Source organism: Vigna angularis, chromosome 4 (genome assembly GCF_016808095.1).
Source record: "Vigna angularis cultivar LongXiaoDou No.4 chromosome 4, ASM1680809v1, whole genome shotgun sequence".
In the NCBI taxonomy this organism is placed as follows: Eukaryota; Viridiplantae; Streptophyta; class Magnoliopsida; order Fabales; family Fabaceae; genus Vigna; species Vigna angularis.
In genome coordinates, this window is record NC_068973.1 from 34,530,356 (window position 1) to 34,542,819 (window position 12,464).

At 32.3% G+C, this 12,464-nt stretch overlaps 1 protein-coding gene across 1 annotated transcript; it reads right to left on the minus strand.

The window, feature by feature from the left end:
- Positions 1 to 10,480: 10,480 nt before the first annotated feature.
- LOC108321825 (bark storage protein A) lies at positions 10,481 to 12,464 on the minus strand. The gene is made up of 5 exons (XM_017553693.2): positions 12,135 to 12,464; positions 11,970 to 12,037; positions 11,708 to 11,863; positions 11,224 to 11,475; positions 10,481 to 10,941 (listed from the first exon to the last, which is right to left on the minus strand). The coding sequence occupies exons 1-5, from the start codon at positions 12,358 to 12,360 to the stop codon at positions 10,597 to 10,599; spliced, it is 1,047 nt and encodes a 348-aa protein (XP_017409182.1). The 5' UTR covers positions 12,361 to 12,464; the 3' UTR covers positions 10,481 to 10,596.

Below are 12,464 nucleotides of genomic sequence, written 5' to 3' on the forward strand. Positions count from 1 at the left end.
TCCAGACCTTCCAACAAGATCAATTTCAGTCAACAAACTCATTCAAAACAGATTAAATTCATCACATCACAACATGTACAATTTTACAGTTTCAGTTATAACATCCAATATAATAAAAGTCATAAAACAGTTTCACAAGAGCACACCAATTCAACATTCATATGCATATATTTTTATAAAATAAATTCATACAAAAATAATTAGCTCCCCTTTGCCATCAAGATAATCTTAATAAAAAATTCAGGGGAAACAAGAAGTTGAATCTGGCAGAGCCGGTTAGACAACTTCTCATCCTTCCAAAAATACAATATAAATAAGAAATAAAAGGTATGGGGAAACAAGAAGTTGAATCTGGCAGAGCCGGTTAGACAACTTCTAATCCTTCCAAAAATACAATGTAATTAAATAATAAGAACAATAACAGGTCTGGGGAAATAAGAAGTTGAATCTGGCAGAGCCGGTTAGACAACTTCTAATCCTTCCAAAAATAAAACGAATAAGGAAAACAATAAAAAGTATGGGGAAACAAGAAGTTGAATCTGGCAGAGCCGGTTAGACAACTTCTAATCCATCCAAAAGTACAAAAATAAACAACTAATAACATACAAATTTCATAACATAATCAACATCATATTTTACAACTATCACACTTGGATCTAAACACAGAAGCATGTTCTCATTCAAAATTCAAGATCATACAGAAACAAGATACTTCATATTCAAAATTTAAGATCAGACAAGAGCAAAATATTGCATATTCAAGACTCAAGATAATACAAAACGAAATACTCAAGGTTAGCTCCCCTTACCTCTATTACAGACTTAATCTCCTCGTTCCCCGAAAACTTCCAGAATGTCCCCTTTGCAACTAGAAATTCTTCCAACTCTCTTCTCTCAAAATTTTTCTAAGTTTTTGGTGTAAATTTTCAGCCTTCTCCCCTTGGTTATTTATAGCAAAAAAATTTACTATTCATTTTTACTATTCATTTTCCTATTCATTTTACTATTCATTTTACTATTACAAAAATAATTTTTTATTCACAATTTGATGAATTCTGATCTCTTATGACTCAAGAAAACGTGGAATACTTATCCCTTCCACAAATTAATTCTTTTTTTTACTATTCACATTTTACTATTCACTTTTTACTATTCACATTTTACTATTCACATTGTTTTTTTATAATATAGTATCTGAATTACAAATATTTTCAAGGGTTTTACAGTTAAAGATCATTCAATTCTACTAATTACAACTTTTAGTTGAGTTACTTAAGACAATTACATGATATTGTTTACCTGGGTATCTAGTTATAGTTAATAGGACGACAATGGATACTTTATGAGGAATGAATTACCTAATCAGACATTGATTACTATGTATTGGGTACTATGTTTCCTACATTAAAGGCTGTATTTATTCTTTGTTAACAACGTTGCTTATTAAGTCAGAATATCGCCTATCAATATCTTCTTGTGTCTGTCGAAGACATCCTCGCGTTGGAAGACTTAACAAATAATAGGTGTAATTTCTCACAAGTAAGCTAATCATTGGATCTTTAAGCCAATAGATCTATAATTGTAATTCATTTAGATGAAGACTCATGGTCAATAACGTATGTCTAGATATTATTTTAATCTTAGTTTAACTTTACTTTTTACATGAGTTCAGATTTAATCAAAATCTCTGACCAATACTAATTTGAGTGTTAGAAAATTTTTTAAGGACAACTCACTATTTAATAAAAAACGAAGAAGGCTTAAAACACAAATACCATATACTAACAATGCTTTCAAGGATCTAGTCGTTAGCAAAATGTTCTGCTCTGCCCTGGAGAATGAATTAAAATAAAGCTCATTATAATTTTAAGGGTTAACTATGTTTTTAGTCCCTTAACTATCAAGCGATTTTGGGTTTAGTCCCTATTCGAAAGGTTTGTTCATTTTAGTTCTCTTAGTTTTGAAACTCTTATAATTGGTCCTTAAAATTGAACGACGTTAACTTTTGAGTGATGTGGCAAACGACAAGCCCACGTCTGATGCCACATTCCCTGACTACTATGTGACATGGCAGTAAAGGTCTGGTGGTCGGTCGGCCACTCGGACGGTCACTCGGTCTGGTGGTCGCTCAGTCACTCGGTCTGGTGGTCGCTCAGTCACTCGGTCTAGTGGTCGCTCAGTCACTCAGTCTGGTGGTCGGTCTGGTGTGCAGGACCGAATAGTTAGTGGTGTGAACACGAAGAACCAAATGGTTAAGTGTGTGAGTGTGCAAGACCGAACGGTTAATTGTATGTTTCTGAGCAGAACCGAACGGTTAAGTGTGTAGGTGTGCAGTACCGAACGGTTAAGTGTGTGTTTGTGTGCAGGACCGAACGATTAAGTGTGTGGGTGTAAGACTGAGAGGTGAGTAAAAGACCGAGTGGTAAGCGAAAGACAGAAGAGTGACTGAGGCAGAACGGTGCACTAGAGGAGAAACAGAATGGTAAGACAAAGGAAAGTGAGGCCGAACGGTTCGTTGGAGTAGATGTCGAGTGGTCGACCACCCACCAGGTTGACTGACCACCACACGTTTACTGTCACGTCAATTAAAAGTAGTCATGGAAGGTGGCATAACACGTGACTCGCCGTTTGTCACATCAAAAAAAATTTAACGCCGTTCAATTTTAAAGACTAAAAATAAAAGTTTCAAAACTAAGAGAACTAAAAAGAACAAAAATTTCGAATAAGAATTAAATCCAAAATCACATAACTGAAAACATATTTAATCCTCGTTTTAAATATATTACTACATAAACTTGCATATGTAATAAGTTTACTTTACGGTTTTCCTTAATAGAAATGGGACGGTGAACAAAATAAAAAGCCACCAAAAGTAAAAAGAAAAAACTATACAAAAGTAACAAAAAATGTTTTTTTTTCTAGAAATTTTAGATCCGACAAGTATTAGTTTGGTCCCTACTTATTTTAATTCACAATAGAAAATTAAAGTTAACGGAATTTTAAAAAACCATTTGAGTATTGATATGTTTTAATTTTTTGAAAAAAAATTATATACTTTTTGGTATGTTTTTATTATTTGAAAAAGGTATCAACTGACATGAGAAGTCATACAGATACTAAAAAGTAAAATAAAAAACATTTTTCATTTTTTATTTTTATATTTTTTTAATATTTTTTTTAATAATTTTTTTATAGCATTGGCGTATGTATGAAAAAGTTAGATGTCCAATAGTAATAGGGATGGAGGTATGATAAAGTTAAACAAATGTTGGAGAAAGTAAAATAAACACCTAAAATGTAAAAAATAAAAAATCATGGGATTATGGATAAAATGTGGGGTTTAATAAAAAGAGGATAAAAATGGTATAAAAGGAGTAGAGGTGCATGAGTAATAATGTACGGGGTGCAGGAAAAAATTCAAAAATTAAATTAAATCAATTTGGGTGCAATCAGTAAAATGCAAAAAGAAAGGCGGGTGTGAAACTATAACTTGCAGATAAATTATACTTAATTATAAATTTAAATTGAATTTTTAATTATGTTTATCCTCTAACACTTAATTTGTTTTATCAAGATTATATGCTTTTGGGGTCAACATTTGATTTAAATAAACCAAATTATTAGACAACTACATTTGGTGGCTAATTTAGTCAAAAATGAATTCAGAACTACATTCAAAGTTAGAACAACGTAAAAAATTAGAAAAACATATAAAATAATTTTATCTCTATCGTTTTCTACTCAAAGGACGAGGACTTTTATAGTAATTCTAAATTCTAGATAAAATTCTAAGCGGATTATAAAATTACTAATCACTCCTGTATATTTAATTCTTAGAAAACTCAGTCTACACTCTCAACTTAGGTAAAAATATGTTATATCAGCACTTCTTCTTCTTCTTATTATTATTATTCTTATTATTATTATTATTATGTTGTCTTAAAACAATTCACCCTTTACAAAGGCACTTTTGGATCTTGTACTCGAGCTTATGCATGATTCAAGTATGATCTTCTCTTATTCATTATCACGACAAAACTCTTTAAATATTTCACTTACCATATCTAAAAATGTTCTTATATGAAAAGATTTGAAAATATTAATATAACATCATACCATGCAAATAAATAAATACTTAAATTTGAAACAGTACATCAAATTATAACATTGGAGGAGAAAATTAAAAAAAAACACTTCTAACATTCTTTAAATCAGAACATGTTATTAGCAGCAGCAATATCAGTGTTAGTGTGTAAGGTATAGTAAGAGTACTGAAGTAACACAGCCAGCCAAAAACTTTTAAAAATAATTTACCATATAAGAAATTAACATTATTTTTTATCTAAAACTTTAAAATAGTTAATTAATAGATTTTTATTCTTATATAATATTCTATTTTTTTTTATTTTTACGGTAAGACTTAGATCACACTTAAAATTTTAACAGTATATATATGTCAGACTAAAGGAAAATTGAGTAAAAAGAGCTGAAATTTATTATTGAAAACAAGCACAAGTGGCAATAACAATATTTCCATTAGAGAGAATAATGTAGGTTGAATATATATTTATAGATGATAAGTTATTCTAATACATAGATATGGGAACGGGAATGCTAAGAATGTTTTTATTATTATTGTATGTAAAAAAGACGTTACAGAAGTTCTAGAATAGAAGGGAAAACTAAAAACAAACCGAAATGAAAGCAGATACATGGTATGCACGTGGATAAGACAACAAACAATAATTTTATCATGATTTAACAACATTATTGTCATTAACTCCTTAGATTGGGTTCTCCTCTATGCGCAAATTCCTTATATATCCTCTTATGAAGGAGAAGATGAGATTTGGGTGAGATATTGAAGAGAAGAGATTGAGCTTTTAAGAAGAAAGAGAAATCTGTTTGAAGAAGAAGAACTTTTACATAGGCTAGTTTTAGTTTTTAATCAAAACAGGGTTTTACGATATAATTCTGATTTTAACTATTTCTCATTAAAAATTCAACACAAATAAATATTATTGTACTATATACCGTATGAAAAACATGAAGATGTAGTAGTTAAACATTGTAATGCATCTTAAATTGTAGGGTTGAACAATTCTAGAAACATGATTTGATCCGCATTCCACACATTTTATAAAATTTTGATTCGTTGTATATATTGTGTTCATGTTCAGGTATGTGTTTTGATTATATTTTAAGAAAAATATTTTTTTAACAACTTTTTTACAACTGTGGTAGTTTCTGATTGATTTGTTTCAAATATACAACCAAAAAAAAGTTATTAAAAAAAATTATTAACATATCATGTCCATATTTTACCATGTTCCTTTCTTTTACTTGAACACCAGTATAAAATAATAATTAAAATCTACGTATTAATTAACTATAACAAAGTGAGTATTTATAAATGAGATATAGGATAGACCTTTAGTTTATATGGATGCATGGTGAGAACATTTAAATGTTTATATGTTATGGATGGAAATTAAATTAATATACTGTATATAGTAATATGAGTTTGTAATAAAGTTTATACATAAATATTTAGGCTTCCATGTGTGAACTGTAACATCCCATTTTAATAATATAAAATTACCAAAATGAAATGCTACATAGATGTTAAAAGATCAACTAGGTAAAACAAACTTCGTTCGAAGAAGAAATCTACTTCTGTAGATCTATCTAACAACTCATCTGCTACTCCCTCACCTCAAGCTAGAACAATGGAAAAGGTGAATCCCTAAGCTCACACCATTAGGTAATTATCGTAAAAGAGAAACAATAAACAACATAAATCACAGAAGCAAGGGTAAACTAGATACAAAACAATTCATATATTAATATAACTTACAACATACACACAAGTATTCATTCAAAACAAACTAGTTCAAACATCCTAACATGTTATGACCTAGACTTGACAGTCCGGACTTAGAATGATTACCGAGCTATGGCGGGTTATGCACTCGTAGTGGCCTCTACTACTTTGCTAAGTCATTGCCAATGGGTTTTATCCTACCACACTCACGAGGTTAGTCTGTACCACGTCTTGGAGCATACTGGAAGCTCTAAGACTAAGATCTCTTGCTACTCCTCACGACATGGATCAATCCTCTCTATACGAGAATGAAAGTCCATTGGAGTTTCTGGATAACCCCCAAGACTGAGCTCCTACATTCATTCTAAACAAAACTTGAATATCACCAAGAGAGTCTACATTGATACTTACATTCCTCACTTTGATTCACATACTTTTACTTGGAACATGACTCATAATCATACTAAATCATATACTATATTTCACACATCAGACAAGCTTTACAATGTATTACAATTCATTCAGGTTAAGGGAATACAAGAAAGAAAAGGTTCAGGGAATACAAGAAAGAAAAAGGTGAACTAAAACCTAGACCATTCGCACAGCGCACACATTCGCAAAGCGAATCCAGAGGTTTCTCGCACAGTGACCCAACTCGTGCGAATCCTCAGACAAAGACCCACCCCTCATAACCATTCGCACAACGATTAAATTCGCTATGCGAACAAACTCTTAATTGTATCAAACCCTAAGCCCTCGCATAGCGCCCCAATTCGCTATGCGAGAGCCCCAAGCAGTGGCTCAGACTCTCCAAACACTCGCATATCACACCTATTCGCTATTCGAATAAAAATGGCAGTAGTCCCAGATCCCAACCAGGCGCATAGCGCCCTGATTCGCCTTGCAAATCATCAAACAGAGAGCAAACCTCTCAAACTATTCACCAAGTGCATCTATTCGTTGTGCGATTGTCTTGGCAGAGAGCATCTCGCCAGGGTGACTCGCTGTGCGAATCCATTCGCTCAGGGAGTCTGCATAATCTGCAGCACCAAATTCTGCAGAATTATGCAACTCAACACCCTTTACAATTCTAACTATTTTTCCCAACGTCTACCCATCCTAATTCATGTTATACACCTAATTAGATTGACTAATTGATTTTAAACCTTCCTACCATCAATCTAAGGCATTTTATACACAATTTCTACTCCAAATCATCAAATTCATCAACTTAGAGACTCAAATCCCATCATACCACTTTTGGCACTACTTTCAGCCACTTAAGGACTCAAGCAAGTCCTAGTTGACATATCTAACCTATTCAAACTTACCAATACAACCTACAACTCGTAATTCACAATTTCACTACCCCACTTCCTCAAAACTTACCTAAAACTAGTATACTTCATTCAAATTTCTCATAAGTCAATCTCATAATAGATTTTAACATTTCATCTAGTCTATAACATCATAATCATCATCCAAATAAGTTCATATTCATAGTTTCTTCACACAAACTTACAACAGCCACAATAAGCACATTCATTCTAACATCAAAGTCAACAATTCAGCTCATTATATATATAACTAACATACTCTTCACACATGCACAATATAGTTAAATAAATAGAGATAAAAATCCAGCTTCCCTTACCTTAGAGAAACGCAACACTGTTCTAGAAAACCACGACCGATGCTTGCACCGCAAGGAAACTCTACAAAAACCTACAACTCACCGATTGGTGATTGGAGAGAAATCTTAAAACCTAAATTGAACCAAGAAACAAAGAAGAGAGAGTCTTTATCCATGCAAAACAGAAATGTTGTGCATGATCAAGAACCCTAGAATACCAAAGAAAAGGGTTTTTGACTTACTTGCTCTAAACAACGAATTGATTGGTTGAGGTTGTAGACCTTGACGCCGTGATCATCTAGGCACCTCCTGATCGTCAAATAGATGATTTGAGATCAATAACTCTTAGAGAGAAAGTAGAGAACTTTAGAAAAGTGGTTTCTAGAGAGATGATGCGTTTTAAAATAATGAAACTCTCGTTTGTAACAAAACTATTTATAATAAAACCGTTTGATATTAAAATAATCAGACTATTACCACTTCTAAAACACCATTTTCTGAAGTTTTACATGAACAATTTAAATAGTCTAACTATTGATAAATTTGAGAATCTCTTATAAATATTTTAAAAATCATACGACATGGACATAAGATGATAATTTGTTGGAGTTGTCAATCATGAACCAAACTAATGATGTTTTTGAATCAATTATTGATGATTGAATGAAGCACGTGATTTTTGTTAAAGCAAAATCCTTTTGCAAAAGAATCTTATGTTAAAGCAAGATATGTTTATTGATATATGTTATTTTTGTATTATTAATAACTTTTCTGCATATGACAAATTATTGGGTTACAATGTTAAGAGTGATGACAACTTTTGCAAATAAGCCGTTTAGACAACTAGTGAATTTTGCTATGGTCTTTCAAAACACATGAAAATTGGCACATTGCATCCTGTGATTGGAATAATTCAGGAGGTCTAATTCCTTGGCCTTATCGAATCTGAAGCATTTAATAGTAACCCCAAATTCAGTCTTGATCATTGAAGAAAAAAATGATTCTGCTGGCAGAAGCTTCAGATTTAAGCTCGAGCAAATATAGCCAAGTCAATCCAGATTGGTGATTTGGTTTTCCTAATACTCTTTTCATTTTTTATGATGATCAGCGTCTATACTTGCTTGGGATGTAGATTGATGTGTACTCATTCAGAGTAGTTATGTGGGAGTTGCTCACAGGGGATGAAGACATTCCCGTGATGATAAAAGAACAGAAAAGAAAGCACTGTTATATATTATTTGTGAAATTGAAATTCAGGTGCCAATGATGAAAGAAGAATAGGTGTTACAGATAACTGCCAGAACCGTTGTGTGCACAATTCATCAACCAAGCATAGACATTTTTGAAGCTTTTGATGAGGTAAATTGGTAATATGAAATTATTAGAGTTCATGATATTTTCTTACTTAAATGTATAAATGAATATTTTTCTATAGGCTATTCCAGGTGTTTCAAGAATCAACTATGGCTATAATCCTACAACATCGATGCTTGAGATTAGCAATCCTTCATATGAAGAAGCTCAACTTGGCATAGATTTTTTGGAGATTTACGCTAACTCTATCTGCAAGCCTTTTCCTATGATTTATTACTATAGTTACGAAAACTCTATAGCTTTACGAATAGTAACTTTATTTTCTTTATACCTTCGGCATAAATAATCAAGAGCTTATCAAAGAACTCAGTACTCCACCGCCAGGTTCCAATGACTTGCACTACCTAACCAAATATTCCCAGTCATTACTTGATTATTATATGCAACGCAGAGGTCTAATTGCATTCGTGGAAGAAAAGAAGATAGCCGAGGCTCTTCTATTGAAATCCTTTCTTTTAAATTAGTTTAATTGTTAGGAAAGATGAGAGAGTTTTGTACAATCTTATTATGCAGGCAGCCAGTCTGACCCATATATTTGTTTTTGAAACATTTTAGCTATTGAAGACATTTCCAAAGGCAACCAAGTATCTCAAGAGTATGTTTTGTAGATTCTTCTTTATTTATTGAAATGCTCAAGCTTTAGGAAGAATCATTTCTCTTTTGTCAAAGCAATTGTAAATTTAATAGATGAATTATATTTTGTTAGTTTAATTGAATTTGATCATTTTAGGCTATATTGATTATAAATTGAATAGATAAATTGATTTGATGTTAAATGTAATAATGATTTTTTTTTTTAAAATAAGTTTTTATCACGTACATAATAAGTTGATTTTAAAAAACATATATTATAATTGATAAAAGTATTTATGTTATAATAGATATATATTACGTCATAAAATACACATAACTATATTCTCAATTTATCCATTATAATAAATATTTTTGTATGACATAAAATATGATTTTTTCACTAATAACGCAATATACCTTCAACGTTAGAGACTTTTAAAAGAAGTTTAGTTTCATTCCATATATTATTGTGAAAAAACTTTCTTGAACATATCAAGAAAAGTAAAACTCATTAATGTTGTGTTTGGAAAAATCAAGAAAAGTCACCGACATAAGTCACATCGATGCAACACACATGGAAAAATGTGTGACATACATAATCTCCCCTCAATCATGTTACATTTTGTCGAAAAAGAACAAAATAAGTTTTTGTCAATATATCTAAAATGGTTTTAAAAGTATATCATCAAAATATTTTTAAAAAACTAAGACTTTTGTGCTTATACACAATTTGAATTTAATTGTTGTCACATCTTGGAAGCAATGTTTATTTGTGGCTATAATTATGTCATCCTTTTTAAAAGTGTCAAACACACTATATTTTTTAATTGAATTTGCAAGTTAACAAAAAATGGATGAAGATCAAGATAACGTATTGTTATACTATGTCAATTTGATGTGTTTTTCTACCGTCCTTTTTTAATTATGATGCACTTGTTTGTTATCTATTCATAGAAATTAGAGTCTCATGTTACGAGCAATGAATATAATATTAAAATTTTGAAAACGTATGTCAAAAATATTAAAAATATGAACTCTAACATGTCAAAGTCAAAGTCAAAACAAAAATTACAAAGTTCCGTTAACTTCATAAACTCTATTAGAATAATTGAATGCATGGATTATTATTATTATTGGGAAACAACGTACGGCGAAGTTGTTTGTTTGTTACATATGCAACGTGGATTGCTACTCAGTGGGAAGATAAGAGCTTAACGAACTCAATGACGGCGGTGACAGAATTAGCGGCGGCGATGGATAAGAAGGTATCGGCTTCGTTGGACTCGGCGGAGCCACCGCCGGCCAAGTCGGAGAGAGCCCTAATAGCAATGAAAGGTATCCTTTGTTGAAGGCATATAAGAGCGACAGATGCAGTTTCCATGTCCACCGGACTCACGTCAAATTTGTTGTAGATGAATGTTCTGTATGCCGAATTGTCCACGTAGATGCTTTGGCTAATTCCTCTCTTCACAAACTGTATCTTCGGCGTTGAGCTTAAGCACGTCGTCGAGTTTACGCACGACTCTAACTTCAACCCCTGAACGTTAAAATCACTGCTTTTTACCATAACAATATCTACTTCCAATCATCATCAAACTAAATTAAAACCCTTTTCAACCACCCTATCAATTTATATTCCTTAACTTTTTTTTCTCATAAATCATTTTTATACCACACAGAGCCTTAATTATATATTATTTTAAAAAATTACCCATCCAAAAATAAAGAAATTTCTCCACTTGTTGCTTTTTTTCTGCAAATGCTTTCCATATTTGATTTCTTGATTTTGAGTACAAGATTAGGGTTTACGATGATTTACCTGAAGTTTTTCAGCAATACGGTAGTAATTGGAATCAACTGGAATCCAGAAGGCATGCTGCCTTTCTTCCGGAACGCCATCAACGGGAAAAATTTCCTCAGGTTGGTACCATATATTGTTTAGCTGGTTGTCTGCGGAACTATCATCACTTACGTTTGTGGTGAAATCTGCAAATTTTAAGAACCCTAAATTTCTGGTGTAGTCTCCATTGTCTTCCAAGGGTAACGTATCATCAGGTCCCAGTCCATGTCTCTGCTCAACACCCAAATCATTCATTAATCTTTCACCTTTCTATAATCATTCAGTTATTTGCAATATCAGATTCAAAACGGGGTGAATTAATGCGTCAGATCTCATCCAGCCAGCCATAAAAGAATACACTTCCTACTTTTCCAGAGCACAAGTAAAGGTATCAGTTTTCTTTCCTTAAATATACTTCTACGTACATACATATATATACATATATGTATGTATGTGTATATACCTGCCAACTCCAAAGTGTAAGATGAGCCCATTGTTTGGGAATGGTTACATCTCCAATATGCAAGGAAGGATTTGCATTTCCAGCAATGCCGTGATGCACTACTCCTTCTACTGCGAAGAAACTCAGAAGAAGCTGAGTTGTTATACCTGCATTTATCTGCATATTTCAGCAACAAAAACAAATTCCAAATAATGAATACCTCATAGAAATATATGGGAAAATATGTGAACCCAAAAGAAAAAGGAAAAGGAACCATATATACCAAGCTCAATCCTGTCATCACCAGTATGACAGGCTTGTCACCAATGGCTCCAAACCGAAATCGCTTTCCTTCATTAATTATTAGCCATGTTTCATACAGATGAGAATGAGAGCATAGGAAGTTATAATTAATAATATTTCGTATGAATGTTACATATGCATGTACCAGCAAAGTCTATTACGGTGTCATAGGGTGTGTAGCCTGGGTTCTGAAGAAGAGGGCTAAGTTCAAAAGAATTTGGTATGATTAAACCTAGATAAGGCCCCTTTTTGTTTGCTTCTTCAATTTTTCTCTGCAACTCACTCGTCAAAGCACAACTTACAGAAGCATGTTCAGCAATATTGAAGAACAAAAATGCAGCCAGAAACACGTACATGGCACCTCTGATCATCTTTATCCCTGATTCCAAACACGAACTATTCAACAAGTGATATGAAAGAGAAGAGAGCTTTGCGTTTTATAGAAACAAAGGTACCAAATTGTTGGAAAATGTAT

Bases quoted from the DNA above. Each gene is read 5' to 3' on its own strand.
- LOC108321825 (XM_017553693.2), bottom strand. From the start codon at position 12,360: ATGATCAGAGGTGCCATGTACGTGTTTCTGGCTGCATTTTTGTTCTTC. The intron at 12,038-12,134 runs GTACATGCATAT...TAATTAATGAAG, and splicing joins CACCGTAATAGACTTTGCTG to GAAAGCGATTTCGGTTTGGA. The intron at 10,942-11,223 runs GTAAATCATCGT...TTTAACGTTCAG, and splicing joins GTATTGCTGAAAAACTTCAG to GGGTTGAAGTTAGAGTCGTG.